The sequence below is a fragment of the Pempheris klunzingeri genome, chromosome 21, assembly GCF_042242105.1.
Source record: "Pempheris klunzingeri isolate RE-2024b chromosome 21, fPemKlu1.hap1, whole genome shotgun sequence".
Lineage (NCBI taxonomy): Eukaryota > Metazoa > Chordata > Actinopteri > Acropomatiformes > Pempheridae > Pempheris > Pempheris klunzingeri.
In genome coordinates this window covers 4,452,049-4,473,194 of record NC_092032.1, presented here as the reverse complement: position 1 = coordinate 4,473,194, position 21,146 = coordinate 4,452,049, and the positions used below count along the sequence as shown (strand labels likewise).

Here is a 21,146-nt window from a genome sequence, read left to right as displayed (position 1 = left end):
ACCACAGTTCTTCAACATAAAATAAGCTTGTATGCAGATGATATTTTATTGTACTTACAGGACCCCCTACCCTCACTGGAAGAAACTTTTTTCCTCATGAACAATTTCCCTAAAATCTTGAATTACACAATAAACTGGAACAAATGCATCATACTGCCTCTTTCAAATGATGCCTGGGATTCTGCAGAACAGAAATCATCTCTCCCACTTCACACTGATACCATTAGGTACTTGGGTATTGAAATTCCCCACAGGCTGGCAGAGTTGTTCAATCACAACTACACCATATTGTTAAAAACAGTAGAATGACTTCAGATGCTGGATGAATCTATCTCTCTGACTCATAGGATGAATTGCAACTGTCAAAATGAAAATACTTTCCCCACATTAACTACTCTAACTCTCAGTGCCACCAGTCACACCTGCAGATAAATGGTTCAGATCTATTAACTCTTTCATTACACACTTTTACTTGAAAAAAAATTAAATAATTTACTGTTCTATCCCTGGCAAATCAAGCACAACATATAGCTAAATAGATTCACCAAAATAATCTATCCCATGGATAAACTTGGAACAATTATATTCTCAAAATGGCGCATATTTTACGTTTCCTGAACACAACCGTCAAACAAAATCCTTTCTAATCCAGATTTGAACCTGGGATCAAACCTCCTGTGTGAAGTTTGTGCAGTTCTCTCCGAGCTTCCGTGGGTTTTCTCTGGGTGCTCCGGCTTCCTCCCACAGTCCAATGACATACAGGTTAGGTTAACTGGTGACTCTAAACTGCCTGTAGGTGTGCGTGTGAATGGCTGTTTGGCACTTTTCCATTAGACAGTTTTAGCACGACACAGTTTTTGCATGTAACTATTTCCCTAACTAACAAACAAAACTCAGTCCTTTCCATTCACACTCATCACTGATCAAGACTGTTCTTTCTGTATCAAATACCAAATCTATGCACAGTACAACTGGACATTGTAAAAGGATTCAATCAAAAACGTCTTGTTTTGTAAGCAATATATGTTGTCTACATACTGTCTGTCAGTGTTGCCGATACAAAAGTTCAAAAATCAGTGCATTAACGCTGTGAGCAATAAATTGCCCAAAAATGCCAGATGTAGCAAAAATGATACAAATTAAAACTTTTTTTTTTTTTTGTAATTTGTCGGAAGGTTCAATAGCAAACACTCCAGTTTCAATTGTCATTTCCTGGCAATTATTTCATGGTTCAGGCTTTACAGGGTTAAGTTAGAAAAGGTGGAGCTTATCGACAGACTGAATGTGAAACACAAGGACATTTAGTGTTAAATGTCTTTCACAGGAATCTCTCTTAGTTATGAAACAATTCGTTCTGAAGTAACGAAATTTCACGGTATGGGATTTTCATTTTATTGAATTCATTGCACAATAACTGACACTTTAAGTCTCTGGGCAATTTCTGTGGTCAATACTAGAGAAGTCAGTAGCAACACAATTGTTTTCAATTAAGACCATAGAAGGCCTCATCTCACAGGATGTACAAAACACTAATCAGATATCGCGTGTATTGTTTTGGATCATGATGCTGTTAATGTTCCACAGGAATTATCAAGGGGAAGTCCATAAAGAACTACATATCATACATGTGTGCATGGTGCACATGTACTTTAACTGATAGCTTACATATTTTTACTGACAAAATAACTTCTCTAAAGACTATGAGACACAGTTTAATGAAGACACAGCATGCATTTCATTACTGCGTTAACTACAACATTGAAATATAGCACAATAACCTTGTAGGGAAATTATACTAATTGCTAACTGTAGATGCTCATTAATACACATTGCATCTCTTCCAACCACTGTCCTGCAGTGTAGAGTCAATTCGATCCATTTCACAACCAAGGTTGCTAAGAAAGGAGTTCCATTCATTACAAGTACTTGGGTCTTGTAAACAATTCAAAACAGTTTGTCTCTGAGCCTGAAGCTGTCCACGTGTCTGAAATGTTCACCAGTCCTCGAACAGTTAAGAGTGAACCATACTTTTTTAAAAAGGCAAAAAAATAAAAAATTGTGAGTTGGCTTAAAGTTCAGCCACATAAATGGTGAGCTGTGGTCCGGTGCTATCCATATTCTGAGGTTGGGGGGCCTGTTACCAGTTTATGTTGACCCAAAAAGGCCCCCAGGTCAATGTACAAGGAGCCCTTCCTCCTCATGTAGTCCTCAGAGCACAAAGAAGATTCTGAAGAAGAAAAGGGAACATATTTAAATGAGGAACGTATCTAATCATTATTCACTGGAGTCAAATCGGCAGGTTCCAGGCTCTTACCCTGTGTGGTGTCGTGGTGCTGGCTCTGTTGACATAGCATGGTGTGTGTGGCCTCTTCCAGTGCTGAGTCAAGGCTCCAGCAGCGTGGTTGATCATCCCTGGACGGGTTGATGGCCTCATCCTTCAGCAGCTCGGACGCTGAGCTCCGCAGAACAGGGTTCCTCTCCAGGGCTCGCTCCAGGAAGGAGCGCATGGCCAGGCTGCAGTCCTCCGCTATGTCTTCTAGAGGAGGGGCCTGCTTATAGATCTGTTGGGGAAGAGATACGGCAAAACTGGTGTTAGAAAACTGCAACCTGACAGACAAAAAGACAGGGTTCGCAAATAACCAGGAACAAAAAGGCCAACTTTCCACTCTCCTTATAGCTCTTTAGATCAAAGTCTTAAGGATTTGTCCTCAAATGATAATGAATGTCTTTACAAACTTTCATGGCAACATATCCAATAGTTGAAAATGAAAACATCAACCACCAAAAATGGCGCTAGAGGAAAAGTCTGTAGTAAAAAATGTACAGTGCTTACAATGTAGAGGTAGGATGGGTAAGCAGTGCGTGGGTATCTCCGCACCCATGGAGGACTACCAGTCTGCATGTGAATGATGGTGGTCCCCAGGCTGTAGATGTCCGTCTTTGTGTTATGTCCTCGACAGAGAACCAGCTCTGGACTCATATACATCTTAATGAAAGAAGGGCAACATAAAATGAATTAGATAGAGTGGGTCTGCAGAGAATAATGGTAGGAAAAGGTGTGAAAGTGGTTCCTCCTGTTTTGATTTCCTATTCAAATATACTGGTGCTTAACAACAAAGTGGAAACAACCCCCTGCAGTAAAAGGGTTTTTTTCTGTTTTAACAAAGAAGTAGACCTTTAGACCCACACCGTGTGTGTTGAGGTAAGGGCAGTGTGTAAGTGTGTTGGCTTTTGGAGTGGAAAAAGTAAACACACTACCGGTGTTCATCTGTTTCTCTACTGGAAATTCCAACCTGTTTTGCTGGAATAGCCTGCTTAGCCTGTCAGTGTATTTGCTAGCTGTGTCTTTCTTATCATTGCTGCTGGATGTCTGCTGTAAGCCTTTCCATAAGCCAAGCCATTAGAGGCCCACACTGCGTGTACAAAGGGCTATACAGACTGACAAACAGGTAAAAAAAAAAATGGGAAAGCTTGGTAGATTAACATGATGGGGGAAAAAGCTAGGGAGACATTTCTTGGATTAATCCTAAAATTTTCCCAAATGCTGATTACATCTGCTATGAGAACCCTGGGCATAAGCAGACCCTTGCTAACAGCAGTGATGCCTGGGCCACATTGCCTACCTCTACTTGTGTGTTAACATATAATATATAGATTGAAGTAAGCAGTTACAAAGAATGGGAACTTATATTGGGTTGATGCAGTCAAACAGTTTGAGCTTGTAAAGCCTCTATCAGATCTCTGGTTTATTGTCTTACCTCTGTTCCTCTTAGGTCTCTGGGAAGGTATATATCCTCTGTCATCTGCACCGTCAGTCCAAAATCCACCAGCACTGCCTTGTCCGACATTAGGACAATGTTACTGGCTACAGAAACAGACAAAAAAAAAAAAAAGATTGTTGTGAGTCTCAAACCTCAGCAAAGCCCCACCTGCTGTAACTAGCATGTCTTTTTGTCATCTAAACCATTAGCTCCAGATCTTTGGTCAGCTAATTTTGAACACTGCGAAATGTCGTCATCAAACCTACAGAGGAAGAAATTCAAGTAATACTGTGTCAGTCATACTGTGTAAGATTGTCTGTGTCAGATTCATGCGGTCTGTTACTAGACTGAGACCTCTTTCCTCTTTTTAAGACTCTCTAGAATTACTGCATCCATCTGTGGCCTGACTTTGGTGTAGAGAGGGTAAAAACGTACATTATATAATTTCCTGACCCATCAGCACTAACTAAGTACAATACACTACACCCATCAATACCACTCAACGAGTGAAAAACATATTTTTTCTTTTGCTCGTCAATCAATCTATATTTATATAGCCCCAATTCCTAACAAACGTTATCTCACGACACTTGAGAATCCCCACATGAGCAAGCATCTCACGTTTGATGTCGTGGTGGATGACGTTGTGTGAGTGCAGGTACTCAAGGCCTCGGAGGACTTGCTTGGTCACCCAGTTGATCTCAAACTCCCTCATGGGCCCACAGCTGTCCAGCTTCTCCAGGACCGAGCCGCCCTCTCCGGCCTCCATGAACAGATGCACGCTTTGGTCCCAGAACAGAACGCCGTAGAGCTCGGCAATGTTCTCATGGCGGAACCGGGCCTGGAACTCCACGTCGGCTGCTTTAAAGCACTCCATAGGGATCTACGAGGACAGTGGCGAGGTGTAAATAACGAGTCACTGCCATTGTTCGATGTAAAAGAACAGTTTTTTGTTTTCCCTGCTTAGAGTTAGATGAGAAAATCGTCCCCACTCTAACATCTATATTGATATTATGATATATATGCTGCAGCCAGCAGCCGGTTAGCTTAACTTAGTATAAAGATGGAGAAACAACTAGCATTGTTCTGTCCAAAGATGAAAAAAATCCGTCCACAATCACCTCTGAAGCTGACATATAAAAACATATCTCATTAGTTTAGTCTTTACAAAAACTTGCATGTGATGAGCATGTTATAATGATGTTTACCATGTAATGATAATAAATGTATGACTGTCTGCTGACAAGTAGGAAATGCAGGGAGGGAAAAAAAAAAGAATGTGTTGTGAAAAGTGTGGCAGGAACTGTTAGTTCATTTAGTTTATACGTCAATTTCATGAGAAATTTAACATTGTCACAAACTTCAGAGAAGTTGTGGGAAGTTACTGTTAAATTTCCATTCTTACATGAATCATTTTGTAGGTTAGAGCCATTACACATAAAAAAAAAAAAAAAAAAAAAAAGGCTCTTCTTTTAAAAGAACTGTTCCTCTTTCACTTCAGGGGAAAACATACCAATCGTGATGTTGACTTTGACATTCATTGTCCAAACACAGACGTAATTGCCCTGTGCAAACTACAAACTTTTTTTTTTCTTGAAGCCAGCACAGACTGGATTCAAGTTGTTGCTCTGCAGGACTCACCAGTTTACAAGCCATTCTCTTCCTGGTGCTGGTGTCCTGAGCCAAGTGGACCTTCCCAAATGAGCCCTTGGGCACGAGGTCAGAGCCATGATCCTTGTAGGTCAACCTCCATGGAAACAAAAGCACGTCCATGTTGATCTGGTAACGGCGTTTTTTTATAGCCATGTACTTCTGCAAAGAAAGTTTAATCAAAAGAAAAATATAAAGGAAGTTGTTTTTCTAGGCTGATCCTGTCAGAAGTTAAAAACTAATTTTCGAGCACACAAGCGGTCTTGCTGGAGCTGCGTCTCACCCTGTTCAGCAGGACCCCCATCTCCTCGGGCAGGTGCTGCAGGGCTGCTGCTTGCATGTTTGACACCAGGTTCACAAAGGACAGGAGGTCCGTCACGGTCCCGTAGCACACACCACCAACGCCATCGTCATAGTCCTTCAGCTGACCTCCAGAGCCTTCCAAGTCCCCTGCCTCCTCATTCTCGTCCATCTTCTCCTGGGAGACACCTTCCTCTTCGAATGACAAGCCCCCCTCTTCCTCCTCCACTTCCTCAAGCTGATAGAGAGTCTCCGCAGCGTTGATGATGTCTTCTAAATTCATGCCAGCCAACATCAGTTCTATTCCATCTCCATATTTGTAATCCATTTCGATGCTTGACTTGTGTTGCCCGCTGTGAAAATGTAACACAAGAAGGTGAGTTCCTTAACATTTTCTGATCAAGACAGATCCTGTCAGTAACTGAAATCCCCCTGGGGCAGAAAAGTTCATACATAGGCAGTGAATAGGAATCCAGCTCACACACATAGCCTATGCCTGTATGCAGATCACAAACAGATGGAAAACACTAATAACACTAAAACTTTTGATTTCAGCAGCTTATGACCTACAGCTTCATACCAGATGATGATAAAAACCAGTCCGTACTTTCCGAGTCAAAGGTGTTGATGGAACTGCCGTCTCTCCATCGAGCTTCTCTGGTGTCCAGTAATGACTGACTACGTGTTTCAGGAGGAAGTAAACAGAGGAAGTACGGTCGATCAGCGCGTGGGTGGTGTGGGCTTTAAAGTCAGGTGCCAGCGCTTCGCTTTTTCTAAGTTTCGCTTTCCCTTCGTTCTGTTTTCTCAGACGAAAAACAAATTTCCTGTGGCCGGTCTGATGAATCTCAGGGCATCACGCTCCAGGGATTGTAACATATAATGTACACAGAGAAAAAAAATCTAGAATGAGTTGTAGGTGTAACTGCAATCCCTACCAAGCACGCAATATAAGTAAGTTATTACCAACCAACATCAATCTCTCTGTATGTGTATATATATATATATATATATATATATATATATATATATATATTTTTTTTTTATTTAATTTTATTTTTTTTATTATTATTACTATTTTTTTTTTTTCATTGCCCTTGTTTCTATTCCCGCAGTATGCACGGTTTGGTATCTCTCGGTTGCCGTAGAAATGCCACGCGCATGCGCAGATCCGCTTCCTTCGGCGCAGCAATGGCGTCCTCCTTAACAGTGTGCAAGTTACGAATGAGAGGAAGGGGCCTCCTGGTGAAGTGTCTTGAGAGGGTCGACACATTTTTTCAGAGAAGTATTACAACAGACGTTGTTGCTACGCAAGTTGAAGCCCTTCGGACGCACGGAAGTGGTTAGTATGTCAACATGTTAGACGAGCGAAGGTAGCCTGTGTCCTGTGGGGTGACCGTCACTCCAAGTTACAGTTCAGAAAGCGTTATGTTAGGTACGTTATATAACTTATTTTACAGAAAAATTAAAGATTTGATTAGTTATTAAGGTCCTGGTAGTATAAGGCTGTGTATTTGTTCACCAAGGAGCCTTAGTTCAGTAAAACTTTAAAGTAATTCTGTCATTTCAGACCAGATTTGATTTTAATAAATAATAGATTCAATGCCTCACTGACGACGTGCTGTACAACATATGCATGTGTGTGTGTCTGTATGTGTGTGTGTGTGTGTGTGTGTGTGTGTGTGTGTGTGTGTGTGTGTGTGTGTGTGTGTGTCTGTATGTGTGTGTGTGTCTGTATGTATGTGTGTGTCTGTGTCTGTATGTGTGTGTGTCTGTATGTGTGTGTGTCTGTGTGTCTGTATGTATGTGTGTGTGTGTCTGTATGTGTGTGTGTGTGTCTGTATGTATGTGTGTGTGTGTGTCTCTGCATGTATGTGTGTGTGTGTGTCTCTGCATGTGTGTGTGTGTGTGTGTCTCTGCATGTGTGTGTGTGTCTGTATGTATGTGTGTGTCTGTCTGTATGTGTGTGTGTGTCTGTATGTGTGTGTGTGTGTGTGTCTGTCTGTATGTGTATGTCTGTCATACATGACAATAACATGATACTAGCAGCATAGGGACGAACAATAACAATACATGAATGTCTTTCTTCATGATAAGTTATAAACAAGTAAGTAAAAAAGTTCAATGTTCTGCTTTGTTTTCTTGTCAGATGAAAAGGATGGATGCAAATCTTTGTCTGCTGTTCAGGCGGAGAGGCAAGGACAGGCGGAGAGGTCTGTTCTCATTAGCTGCCACTCCAGAACCAACGAGAAAAGGTTCTTCAAGTATTTATCAAGTCACGGAGATATTAACAAATACTTCTTTTATGAAAGCTATGTAAGTGAATGACCAAGCTTCTCTGACACATAAGCAATTTGTTTTCCAACAAATTCTAAGGGGCACATGTGATAAACTTCACCGCCGCGCTCGGATTCACTTTGCTGACGAATCTGATGTAATTCTACAGGGCACGTACGCTGTAGTGGAGTTTGCCAGACAGGAAGGTGTTGCTTCATTGCTTGAAGAGGCAGCCATCCCCACCATCAGCCACGAGTCCTTGGTACCTTTTAAGTCGAGACTGCTGTCACTGAAGAACCTCGGCTCAGTAGACTCAGCAAACCAACAGGCGGAACTGCAGACGCAACTACAGACGACCATTCCCATAAACGAGCTCATACAGAGACTCTCGAGGGAGGAAAGCGTAAGCGTTTTGTTCGTCACTACCACATTTACAGTTCGAACCAAATGAGCAATCCAGACAAATTCATATGTGAATCTGTTTCGATAGAAATAGAAAGCCAAAAACAGATATATGCCTCAAGGATTGTGTTAATCGTGGCCCATCACTTCATGTCCCTCCAGATAGACCAACAGGTCACCTCCCTGACAGAAGCCTATCAGCTAACAGAGGAGAACAGCCGGCTGCGTTTTCTTGTCTGCTCTTTGCTGAAGGACATTGCTGCTGCTTATTTTCCAAAATCGACCATCAAGCCGTTTGGCTCGTCAGTGAATGGCTTTGGAAAGCTGGGCTGTGACCTGGACATGTTTTTGGACCTGGATGGCATCCGTGGGAGAAAAGCAAAGATGGTAATAATGGGAGTTTGGGGGCGTCCTGTAAAATGTCAACTAAATGAAGTTGCGGTATGAAAACCAATGCCGTAGCTGGTTTGAGGCTCCAGCCAATAAGTCACTGCAGCTAGTCTAATTCTGTTTAAAGGAGTGCAGACACTTGCATCATACCAAAGTGTGCAGCATTGCAATGGTTGCACCCTTGAACGAAATTTGCCTTTTACATGTAGGACAGAGCGCAGGATGTCTCTAGTGAGTTTAATCGGGCTACTAAACATTTTGAATTACGGCCTGATAGATTTTAAGTAGCAACTATGCAGATTGCACTGCAATGTTGTGCAAACTGGATGTCATAAAAGATGTCTAGATTAGATACATATGCCTTTCGTACATGTAGGTGAAACACAGCATGAGGGCTACTTCATTGAAATTTTTCTAGGAAGTGTTGTTGAGCCTGCTTGCCTTAACCAAGAGCAAGAACCACACAAGATTACACGTTTTAGTCCCTCTTATGCATGCGCCTAGCGCCTCAAATACAGCTTCCTGTTTCATGGCGAATAATTCGTCCAGTATGGCCAACTTCCAGTTGGGCGGGGCTAATGAAAGCCAATAGGAAATATGTGCTAAATGACGAATGTGCAGGTGAAACTTCGTGAATATCGGAGCAACTTAAGCCGTGTTGTTGAAGGATTTTAGGGTTCAGTGCCTTACCCAAGGACACTTCGACATGCGGACTGGAGGAGCCGTGGATGGAACAACCTGCTGTGCCTCTGAGCCGCAGCAGCACAAAAAAAACCCTGCCAAAAACACCACTGTTTACAGAAACTTTGAACTCACTAGCCATACAGTTACACGAAATAGAAGAAAGAGCACATTGTTCTTTGACAAATGCCATAAAAGTGGTATTTTGGCAGGGTTTTACAGTGTATAAAGCAGCGTTTTAATGATAATCACTACAGAGCTGTAAAATGCGGTGAGTTTTGTGGGTTTTTCACAACATAAAAAGCAGCATTGTAAAACACAGCGTCCTGACAGTTAGAACAGCACTTTTACCATTTTTAAGCAAACATTGTATGGAAGATGACCATGTTTGGCACCTTCCACCTCACACTTCCTGTATTGGTTTAAAATTACAAGCCCTATAGCCTGTCTGTGAAGAGGATCCTTTCATTTGTAAAAAAAAAAAAAAAAAAGGATTTCATTTGATGGCCTTTATCAAAGGCAAACTCGATGTAGGCGGTGCTGCAGCCCCACAGCAGCCACGCTCTCTGTGTGGACACTACATGCGTGCGAGCCCACAGCAGTTCAGCGATGTAGCCGTCCTGCACAGGCAGAAGTAGGCAGTGTGTTCCTGGCGTTAGATGTTTCCCTGCTCCAACACACGTGATTCAAATGATCAGCTCGTCGTCGCGCTCTGCCGAAGCCTGATAGTGGCCCAATAGTCTGAATCAGGTGTTTTGGAGCAGGCGAACATCTGAAACATGCAGGGCAGTGGTCCTCCAGGACCAGAACTGGGAACCACTGGTGTATCAACTGTGAAAGAGAGGGTGGTTTAAGATTATTTAACATCATTATTTAACTTTCTGTGTGCAGCCAAAGTCAGGTCTTTTCCTGGAGTACCAGCTGAAGAGGGCTAACTCAGAGCGGGCCGTAACTCAGAGTATCCTGTCTGTCATCGGGGAGTGTGTGGAACAGTTTGTGCCTGGGTGTGTTGGGGTGCAGAAGATTCTCAACGCACGATGCCCCCTGGTCCGTTTCGCCCACCAGCCCTCTGGTTTTCAGTGTGACCTCACAGCCAACAACAGGTATTTACTCTGTGCACTTACATTTTAAGACCATGACCTAATTCTTTGTCATGGTGTTGCAATGGGTTTTTGAAGAAAGGGTCAGTGTCGTACAGTCATAGGGTCTTGTCTTGAAATGTCAATTAGAGTTGGTCATGGTCCTCTTGCTTCACAGAAACTGCTGGTTTATATTGTCCTGAATATCTTTCTGGCCACATTAGTATTGCAAAAGCCCCAAACAGAAACCAGACTCTTGACAGGAAGTGGTGTGATGGTTCAGTTGCATGCTTACCACAGTGAAACTGAGCTGGAGGGCCGAAGAGCATTTCACTTCTTACCTTCCAACTTTAAAGATATTGTTGTCTCTCTGCTCACAAACATGTACACACATGCTAACGTACAGAAAACCCCGTTGTATCTAAGGAAATGGAATTTAACCGCCCACTGTGGTTAATAGTTGGGGGACTTTTCTCCAGTAGAATCTAAGATCTTTGACGCAAAGCACTTTCCACCCTCAGATATGTATGTGTCAGAGAAAAACAGAGAACAGCAGCTGAGTGTGTCTAAGACAGGGCTGCTCTCTGTTGGTAGCTTTAGTGTCACTGTAGTTTCACTGGCCCTTCACTGACCCTTCACATTTCACAAGCAGTAATTTCATTTTCTGAATGCAAACTGAAGGGTCAAATAGATGGTGAAATGGTGCAAACATTTCTATATTCACAGGTCTTTTTAAGGATTTTGTTTTTGTTTTTTAATCACAGTCCTGTAGTCAGTGTTTAATAAAACTGCATTTTAACACAGTGTCACTTCTGACAAGCTGTGGAAAAGGATTTACAGTTGGTTAATGTTAAATATTTGCACATTCACATGCATAGCCTACCTACCCCTCAGTTATATGTACCAGTCAAAAGTTTGGACACCTTCTCATTCAATGGTTTGTCTTTATTATTTTCACAATTGGAACGTCGCTGGTTCGATCCCCGGCTCCTACGAGTCAGCGTGTCGAAGTGTCCTTGGGCAAGACGCTGAACCCCAACTTGCTCCTGAAGCAGCGTCAGTGAGTGAATGTGTGTGAAAGAACAGTCTCCTCCAGCTTAGATTCCTCCTGAGTGAATGATGTGTGAGTGGGTGAATGAGGATGTGATGGAAACATCACATCCTCATTCCGAGTAGCTCCGAGTAGTGAAAACGAAAGGCGCTGTACAAATGCAGAGTGTGCAAAATGTAAAACTAAATCTAAAATATAAAACGTTCTGGTTTGTTTAACACTTCTTTCCCACATAATTCCATATCTGTTCCTTCATTGTTTTGATGTTTTCAGTATTACAGTTGCACTCAAAATGATTCAACCCCCACTGCAAAGTAGGTGTATTGGAAAAATGTACAAACTTTCAGCTGTATTTAATGAACAACTCCATCAAGAACAATTGAAAAAGCTCCACACAACTAATGTTAGAAGTGGTTTCAACACAAAATGCAACTTTAAATGATTACTGCCGTCTCAAAATTGTTCAACCCCCTGAATAGAATCCCTCATAAGAGCACTCATTTGCAAATCAAGGGCCTCATTAGTTGCACCAAATGTACTCGAGATGGCACACATCAGATACCCCGACGGGTTGGGGGTCTGTTCACAGTGACGTTTGATTGCATGTTAGAAATATGGGTAAGTCAGGACAATTGTCCAAAATGTTATTTTGGCACTGGAAACCTGCAGCATTTGGAGGGCTAGATGAATTCAATCAAGTATTCGGAAACCCTAGGAGACAATGTCATGCTATCTGAGGCATGCTTGGGATCATTGCAAGGTCCAATGACGCACAAGCTTCAGCTTCCTCCCAAAGTCTACCAAGGCGTAGTTTCAGAAAGAGTCCTGGAAGATACTAGAGTCGCTGTCGTAGTCGCCTTACTTGAATCCCACAGAAAGTCATACAATATCTCTGGTGGGGTTTGGAGAAGGTGGTTGCAGCACACAAACCCTAGAATATTAGAGAGCTGGATGCTTTTGCCCACGAGGAATGGGCTCAGATTCCTCAGGAACGCTGTCAGAACCTGGTGTCTGTCTAAAAGTACTAAAGTATGCTTGTCAAGAAGGGGTTGAATCATTTCAAGTGCAACTTTAATCTATAATGTAGAAAATAAGACTAAAGAAAAACCACTGAATGAGAAGGTACGTACTCACAGACTGGTTGGGCGCTCGACTGTATTTTATTGTCTCAGGACTTGTACTGTGCAATAACAATAAAGTTTAATCTATGTAATATAACTTTAAGGGCTTGGGCTGACATTAAGAGGTTTATACTGATGCTTTTCTTTATGTATACTATACAAAACAATAATCGGATGCTTCCACTATTGGCTAAGCGCATTGAAAATATAATTAAACATGACACAGAGTCATAATACACAGAACTACATACAAATATTTTACAAGTAGGTCATACCCAGTTGAGATGAAACAAGACGGATAAAACTTCTCAATTAGTCCATGTGGGGACACCTTGCCCAGGCTAAATATCACAGAGAACATTGCAGTACAGCGGTTGCTAAAGCATTTTTTCCTTTTGCGAGCGGCAGCATGTCCTCCCTGGCTGTCCCAGAGCAGGGCACTTCTATTCAGCCATTCAGTGCAAATCATTTTTGAAAATGGAGAAAACATTCCAAAATTAAAAATAAAAAATTATATTTGGAAGCCTCCACAATCCAACACAGAAGTTCATAGGTGCAGCGAAGCCCCATCAAAATCCGCAGCACTATATTAACTATATGTTCTACACAGGGTGGCGATGAAGAGCACAGAGCTGCTCTACCTGTACGGAAAGCTGGACCCGCGGGTGCGTTTCCTGGTGTTCACCGTGCGCTGTTGGGCCCGAGTTCACGGCATCACCAGCAGCATCCCCGGGGCTTGGATCACCAACTTCTCCCTCACTGTCATGGTGCTGTTCTTCCTGCAGAGGAGGACGCCTCCCATTATCCCCACCCTGGACCACCTCAGGGACCTCGCAGGTACCTCGCAGCACCACCTCTCACTGACCCCAGGTTACCGTTGTTATTTGTGACAAGTGTTGCCTGAGAAAGATGCTCCAGTGTGTTCTAATGTGGCAGATTAGAACCAACCAAGAAAAGTGGTCTAGTTTGCACCGACTGTAACAAACTTTAAATGGATGAACGTTGCCATAGCGTGTCATTACCTGGATTGAGCGGCTGAGAGCGAGACTTTCATGTCCGAGAACGCCTGAAAGCTCCTGAGAGAACGTGTGTTGGGTCTCCAGTGGTCAGACAAGTGTTACTCATACATTACTTTGTCTGCTATGCTGTTAAATTCATTCATTCACTCTTTCAAATTCACTGTTTATCGCATTTATTCAGTCATATGTATATGACAGTCATAATTAGTAGTTGTGGAGTGAGTGGTCCAATAAACCATTTCAGACCAGTCAGCCAGAAAGTAATGCTGTGCCAGATTTGATAACGTCAAAGAGGAGTCATCAATCAAAGCAAGTAACTTCAGACCAATTTTAAATTTCACACAGTGGGGTAGAAATATGTTTCATAAAGTAATCATTTTTTTGAGTTAATGAAAGTCAAAAGACTTCTGGCTGGTGAACATGTATACATCTGTAATGTAACCAGGCACACATCAGCCTCTGCAGCGCCTCTGTCTCCTTCCTCTCTGTCACATTGGCTGCCTGATAATTGCCTTCCAATCCCCCCCCCCACCCCCCCACTCCCCCCACCACCACACAGAGTACTGACAGGACAGTAAACAGCCCATCACTCTGGAAAGGTCGACGACCCTGCCTCCTCTGGACACACAGGCATGAGGCTGCTTTTTAAACAGGAGCGTACACACTGTCACACATGCACACCACCAAAACCGCCCCCTTCGTGGTGAACGTGTTGGACAACAAGGGTATTGCTGGAGAAGGAAACCAGCCACGCAAGCCCATGATCCATTTCCTCTTCTTTAACCACATTCATACGCACATGCACATGCACATGCCCTTGCTCTCCCCCAATGTCTGCCTCTTCCCAATGAACGCGCTGACCATCTGTCTTGTTTATGGCTGTCATACAGTAGGCCTGCTAAGCCAGTCATTTACCTTGTATCCCCGTTGTCGCCCCACAAGGTCCCGAGGACATGAGTGTGATTGAGGGGAACGACTGCACGTTTGTCAGCGACTTCAGTAAGATCCAGCTCCAGAGCAACACGGACTCATTAGGTGAGCACGAGTGTAGAATCAGGAATGACTGCTGCAAATCAAGCTGGACCGATTCCCAACGTTTATGACTAACTGGGCTTTTCTTGCTTCGTCTAAGAGCAACTGCTGTGTGAATTCTTTGAATTCTACTCCACCTTCGCATTCAACAAGATGTCCATAAATATCAGAAAGGTATGTATGATCATTCATATCCATGCGAGCAAAGAGTTAGCCCAATGATAGTTGGAAGGCGTCTCCGGTAGTGACGAACGCAAAGAGCCGTCACTTGAATCTGCAGCTATGGAGGCTGACGGTGAGTTTCAGCTCACCGTTTAGCCGTCTTACCCACAGCTTTACTGTTCTGGTTCACTCTCGCCAATATCATAGCGTCCTTTTCAGCCAGCAGCTATTTTAAGAGGAAAAAGCTGTAAAAACCCACAGCACTCTACTTGACGGGGGTTGAATAATTTTGAGACTGCAGTCGTCATTAAAAGTGCAATTATTGTGTTGAATTTGGAGAAACCACTTGTAATATTAGTTGTGCTGAGCTATTACAATTGTTCTTGTTTGAGTTGAAAGCTGAAAGTTTGTACATTTTGCCAATGCACCCAGTTTGCAGTGGGGGTTAAATCATTTTTAGTACAACTGTAGTTGATTAAGTAGGTGTTCATGCTTTACTGAGTCACAAGGAGTTAAATGTATGGCATGCAACTCGTTTTTTTAGAGGCATTCTTTGTTCCATTTGTTGAAATGCTCATCGCAGCCTGACGGCAATCTGTAAGATTTGTGTACCACAACTGAGTATCAACTAAGCTAACAGCACAAAGCACGCCCTCTGAGCCAAGTGAGCAGTAACTCTGAGCTAAAGGTAACGTTATGTTCATGCAGCTATTTGGTTTGTGTTTATATGACTGTGGCATTTCACAGAGCTGTTTATTTGATAGACTGGAAAAGTTGAGAGAGGCTCTGATTCAGATTTGATATCAAGCGGCACATTCCTGTACTCTCAAGTCAAAATGTCTCCCAAACCCATGTCCACGTCTCCCCCTCTCCGTTCTGCTGGTCTGCAGAGACATGTCCCAGTAAGTGCCCCAGACACAGCAGCAAAGGGCTAAAACCATGACCAACAATATAGACGGACGATAACATGCTGTGTGTGCAGGACTGGGCTTACGGCTGCTGCTGCTGCTCACAAATGTGTTTTCATCTGTAAGCGCTGTCCCCCTTTTTCTCCTCAGGGCAAAGAGCAGAACAAACCAGAGGTAACCCCACTGTACATCCAGAACCCGTTTGAAATCTCTCTGAACATCAGCAAGAACGTCAACGCCACGCAACTAGACCGCTTTGTGGCTTTGTGTCAGGAGAGCTCCTGGCTGCTCCAGCAGAGCGAAAACCGCACACCCAGAAATGGCAAAGGAGGCAAGACTCCCAAACCCTGGGGACTTGCGTCCCTTCTCCTGCCCTCCCAGGTTGTAGGGATGAAAAGTAGCAAGAAAAGGAGACGGGAGCCAGCCAGTGAGCGAATAAAGATCTTGCTGGAATCCCTGAAGAATAACAATCAACCAAAGAAGAGCTAAGACTCTAAGATCAGTCCCATCCACTCACTGCTACTTTAACTCGTACGTTGAGCGATACCTTCAGGTGGTCTCGTCTCATGCCTCACCGAGGAGCAGCTTCTGCATCTGCTGCACTAAAATTCCAAACGTGGACACTGGAGGGTGTTACTGAGGCCTTTATGTTTATATGATTGGGACCTGGAGTAATGGGGGGGGATTACTGTGTACTTCATTGTATACTGTAAACTGTTGTTATTAAAACCAATATTGTGGAAGCTGATTGAAGTCCTGCTCAGCTCATTTAGAAGCTGAGACTTTACGTACTCTTACATGGATGTAATCATTTACACCGACCACCATGAAATCGCTATGGATATATTTTTGTACAGTAGTCAAGAATTTAACTAAATACATCAGTACTATTTAAGTTTTCTTCAATCTCCATTTAATTGAAAAAGAAAGAGAAAAGCTTTTTATAGTTTTTTTTTTTTTTTTTCCTTTACCTCCAATAACTTGATAGACTAAGGCCTTATTTATTTGGCTCCACTGGGAGGCAGACTAGCTCATTTTATTTTATAGCTCCTGATGTGTAGCATCACACTACAGCAATGGTAGGTGTGTGCTGCAAGTCAGCTCACCTGAGAACACAAGGCATTAAGCACACCCGAAGCTAATGTTCATCATAAGCTTCACTTGCTCTCATTTATCTCGTCACGCACACCACACACTGCTTTAGCGTCGCTCTATAAACTCTTGTAACACTAGCTAAAGCATTTTTAGCTCATTTGTAGCTAAAAAGCCTCCATTATACTTCCATCTAGATTGAAATATATTGCTGCCAATTGATGATGGATTTTACCATTTTATCCACATATTTTTGACTTGTCTATTAACCCTTTACTGCCTTTTGTCACCACCAGGCCTCTATAAAGTATCACTTTAAAAAAAAAGGTGGTAAAAAGAATGCGAAGAACACTCAAGTTTTATCAGCAAATGTCTAAAATGGATTGACCTCTGAAAGCCCGCTGGTTAATGTTATATTATATATGTGAAGAGACATACCATGTCAAATACTTAATTCAATTTCTGGCTTTCAGTGCCTACATTCACTAATCACATCGCTCACAATGTTGTCTAAACTGCAGTTGGTAAGAAGTTGAATCACCTAAAAGGCTATACCATTCCTACTTGTTTTTCAAGGTTTACATAACCTAAGTGTATTTGTCTGTGAGACAGAAGAAAGAAAAGTCCCCAGGGTGCATGTGTCAGGACTGCATCTGCAGGTTCACATCCTATGAGTGTGCCTGAGTGTGTTTTAGGCCCATCGGACAGTGTGTGGGGGTGCAGGGAGTGTGCAGCCCGCAGCTGTTTTTCCACTCATTGCCACGGGAGGTCAAAGGGGGTGGGAGTATAGACGTTCTAACTTCCTACTCCTCCCCTCCTCCCCAACACGTCCACCTTCTACTCGTGCCACGCTTCCACGGGGGCATGGCATGAGTGGGGGTGAAAGTAGTAAGGAAGAGCCTTACCCAGTTTTGAATTTCACCCGCTGTCCCTGCCTCTTCTCTCCTCTAGCTCTTTAAAATTCAACACGCTTCTCTTTCTATCTCGTTCATCTCTTTCCTCCCCCTCTCAGAGTGGCAGAGTGTTCTTTGAGGTTGGCATAATTTAATTCCATGTGAGTTTCTGACTGATGGATGTGTTCTGGTGGAGCAGTAGAGTGGTTATGAGACGTGGTGGTTAGAGAAGCATTTGACGGGGAGATCAACACCTCCTGAAATGGGGCTGCTGGGTTATAGGGTATGTGGTATTCCTCATATATTGAATAGTTTATGGGGTAATTAGATAGATTAAATAGATAGAAACTGTGGCTACCTGCCAGAAGGTCGCAACAGGTCAGTGTGAAGGTTAATCATGTATTAATCATCCCAACCATTGCTGTGACATGGTTTTATGTGACTCTCTCCAAGAGAACTCTTTAAAGGGACCAATGTTGTGTTTGGCTAACCTGCCCAGCAATGATCCTCCTCCAGGGTGTTTGCAGGCAGTGCACCGTAGACTGGGGTAAAACTAGTCCAAGAGGGATTGGCCTCCTTTCAGGAAGCCCATTGGGATGATTGCCAGAGTTTATGTTTCTGCCTTTTTCTTGGCTCCTAATGTACCTTCAGAGCCTGAAAGAATGTAAAAAGGTGGCCTAAGGGTTTGAAAAACATGGGAGGGATTTAAGGAAACACGACGAGGGAGGAAAAATAGGAAAAACAACAAGGAATGAAAAAGTTCTTGGCATGCATTTGAGGTTTAGTGCCTCCTAAAAATGTTAGTCTTGGAGCAGCGTCTTTCCCAAACTGTTGTTAGCAATCGAAAAGTGTTGCTCCTATAGAACATGGTGTTTAATGTGGAGGCCTTATCAGTTGGAGCGCTTTCAAAAGTAAAGCTTTCTCTCACCAGACAGCAGAGAGGCTACATACGTCGAGCGCTGGCCAAATCAGGCCATTTGTTGAAATGGTGGCTGTGATGGAATACAAACTGGGACGTGGGCACAACATACACAAGCGCTCAGGACATGGATATCTATGGAAAGGCGCCTCATCCGCAGCACTTTTTTTTCAGTTAAACTTCATTAATTGGCATCATTAAGTTTAAAAACAGTTGTAGAAGCTCCCTTTTCTCAAAAATGTCTTGTAAAATTGCAACTTGAGTGACTGAACATCATGGCTTTTTGGAGCCAACACCTCCTCATACATTTTGTCCTTAAAGTAATACAGTTTAACTGTTTACCCCAGGAGTGGGGCTTCCACTGCTATAGCAAGTCTATATCAGGATCCCATATTCTAATTCCTAGGGGAGGGCAGCTCTTCTAAATTCTTACAAAATTTCAGCCAATTAAATTTTTGTGTAAAAAAGCCTTCATTTGCAAAATATTTGAAAGAAAAGTCATTTGATGTAATTGATGTGGTACCTGATATGGACCCTGAACTGAGCATCAGGCCTCAAAGAGTCCAGAATGTTTTGCCATCTGTGAGTGGCCCATAAAGGAGGGTATAGACGGGGCTACACCAGGGACAGGAGGGCAGCAAAGAGGGTTGAGGGTACAGTTCTGGGGCTGGAGAGACGAATTTGTTCACCAACATCCCCCTCTCCCTCTTCATTCTCACGAGCCAGATTTCTCCTCCCTTTTCAAGGTTTCGAGGATCTTTATTGTCATACCAGCACACATCTCCACATGAGATGGCACGAAATAGAGTATTTGGGTACCGGTTGTCAGACAAAGAAAATAAATAAACTATGAGCAAGAGCACTTTACTAAAAAAAAACAACAAAAGCACTATAAAAAAAATGCATTTAACAGTGATAAATAACCATGTGTGCAAAATGCAGTTGGCCAGGTTAAGTGAAATGTGCAGTGAGGCAGGTCTCTAGAAGTGTCTGTAGTTGCAGGTACCAAGGGGAGCTACAGAACACCACCAGAGTTCAACAGTCTCACAGCTTCTGGAAAGAATGATGCAGACGGCCCTCTTCCTACATCTGCTGGTGCAAACGTCTGCGGTGGAGGGTAGGCTGCTCCCCACTATCCTTTGTGCAGCCTTCACCACCCCCTGCAGAGCCTCCCTCTCCGGTGCCACACGGTGATGCAGATCAGGACTCCCAAGTCCCGAGCTGCCATCCTGACCAGGCAGGGATTGGTGCAGGCTGAACAGGAGGGGGCCCATCACACAGCCCTGGGGTGAGCCAGTGCTGAGGGTGATGGGGGATTCTGACAGTCTGTGGCCTGTTGGCTAGGAAGTCCAGGACCCGGCTTCCAAGGGAGGGGCTCAGTCCCAGTGCACCAGGGTCTGTGGGATAATTGTGTCCAAAAACAGCAGGCAGACATGAGAGTCGGCGCTTTCCAGGTGGATGAAGGCTGTGTGGACCACATCATCCGTGGAGCAGTTCTTCCTGGAAGTGACGGTACTCTACAGTCTGCACCACAGCCAGAGAGGGCCTTATGGGATGTTTGAGAGACTGCATGTCTGCTCCAGCACTGGCTCCCTTCGCTGCACAGACCTGGCTGAGTAGATACACACTCACATGGACACACACATGCACGCATAGCCACTAGTGTAGTTCACACGAAGCTCTGAAAGGACAGCAGCAGCAGATTCAGACGTTATTACTTAAGTTTCTAGTTATTACTGAATAGTTTACAGCACTGGTTCCCAACACTTTTGGCAAGTGATTCTTTATAGCCAAGAAATCCCTACCCATAACCAATTCCACAACCACAGATCTTCTGTGGCTGTACGCTGCCTTAAATCCGTCTGTCTCCCCGTGTGAGCCGAAACAGACTCGATGATGTTGAGATCAGGGCTCTGTGGGGGCCACACCATCACTGCCAGGACTGAAGATAGTTCCTAATGACATTGGCTGTATGTTTGGGGTCGCTGTCCTGCTGCAGAATACATTTGGGGCCAATCAGACACCTCCCTGATGGTATTGCATGATGGATAAGTATCTGCTTGTATTTCTTAGTTTTAAGAACATCATTAACTCTGACCAAATCCCAAACTTCATTTGCAGAAATGCAGGCCCAAACAAACTGCCTTCTGCTACAGCCAAATATTTAAAAAAAAAATTTCTTATCAGTCCAGAGCACCTACATCCATTCTTCTGTGCCCCAGTTCCTGTGTTTTTGTGCATTGTTGAGTCACTTGGCCATGTTCCCGCGTTGGAGATGTGGCTTCTTGGTTGCAATTCTTCCATGGAGACCACTTCTGCCCTGACTTCTCCTGCCAGTAGTTGGTGTATCTGGGTCCCACTGGTTTCTGCTGGTTCATAGCTGATGGCACTGCTGGACATCTTCTGATTTCG

At 43.4% G+C, this 21,146-nt stretch overlaps 2 protein-coding genes across 3 annotated transcripts; one reads left to right on the top strand and one right to left on the bottom strand.

The window, feature by feature from the left end:
- Positions 1 to 1,388: 1,388 nt before the first annotated feature.
- On the bottom strand, positions 1,389 to 6,369 carry map3k8 (mitogen-activated protein kinase kinase kinase 8). Of its 2 annotated transcripts, none has more exons than XM_070853050.1 (8): positions 6,319 to 6,369; positions 5,695 to 6,064; positions 5,403 to 5,573; positions 4,383 to 4,644; positions 3,759 to 3,865; positions 2,834 to 2,986; positions 2,315 to 2,561; positions 1,389 to 2,227 (listed from the first exon to the last, which is right to left on the bottom strand). In XM_070853050.1, the coding sequence occupies exons 2-8, from the start codon at positions 6,037 to 6,039 to the stop codon at positions 2,109 to 2,111; spliced, it is 1,404 nt and encodes a 467-aa protein (XP_070709151.1). In that variant the 5' UTR covers positions 6,040 to 6,064; positions 6,319 to 6,369; the 3' UTR covers positions 1,389 to 2,108. The 2 variants fall into 2 exon arrangements, with proteins under 2 accessions (XP_070709151.1, XP_070709150.1); XM_070853049.1 differs by having other exon boundaries at positions 6,292 to 6,341.
- A 233-nt stretch (positions 6,370 to 6,602) lies between these two features.
- Positions 6,603 to 16,616, top strand: mtpap (mitochondrial poly(A) polymerase). The gene is made up of 10 exons (XM_070853052.1): positions 6,603 to 6,662; positions 6,824 to 7,050; positions 7,858 to 8,024; positions 8,155 to 8,388; positions 8,550 to 8,774; positions 10,350 to 10,561; positions 13,320 to 13,546; positions 14,671 to 14,763; positions 14,861 to 14,934; positions 15,981 to 16,616. The coding sequence occupies exons 2-10, from the start codon at positions 6,825 to 6,827 to the stop codon at positions 16,317 to 16,319; spliced, it is 1,797 nt and encodes a 598-aa protein (XP_070709153.1). The 5' UTR covers positions 6,603 to 6,662; position 6,824; the 3' UTR covers positions 16,320 to 16,616.
- The last annotated feature ends 4,530 nt before the right edge of the window (positions 16,617 to 21,146 follow it).

Excerpts from the sequence above, each read along its gene's own strand:
- mtpap (XM_070853052.1), top strand. The coding sequence starts at position 6,825 with ATGCACGGTTTGGTATCTCTCGGTTGCCGTAGAAATGCCACGCGCATG. Across the intron at positions 7,051-7,857 it reads CCTTCGGACGCACGGAAGTG|ATGAAAAGGATGGATGCAAA; the intron begins GTTAGTATGTCA and ends TTTTCTTGTCAG. Across the intron at positions 10,562-13,319 it reads GACCTCACAGCCAACAACAG|GGTGGCGATGAAGAGCACAG; the intron begins GTATTTACTCTG and ends TGTTCTACACAG.
- map3k8 (XM_070853050.1), bottom strand. The coding sequence starts at position 6,039 with ATGGATTACAAATATGGAGATGGAATAGAACTGATGTTGGCTGGCATG. Across the intron at positions 4,645-5,402 it reads AGAGAATGGCTTGTAAACTG|ATCCCTATGGAGTGCTTTAA; the intron begins GTGAGTCCTGCA and ends CTGTCCTCGTAG. Across the intron at positions 3,866-4,382 it reads CATCCACCACGACATCAAAC|CCAGTAACATTGTCCTAATG; the intron begins GTGAGATGCTTG and ends CTGTTTCTGTAG.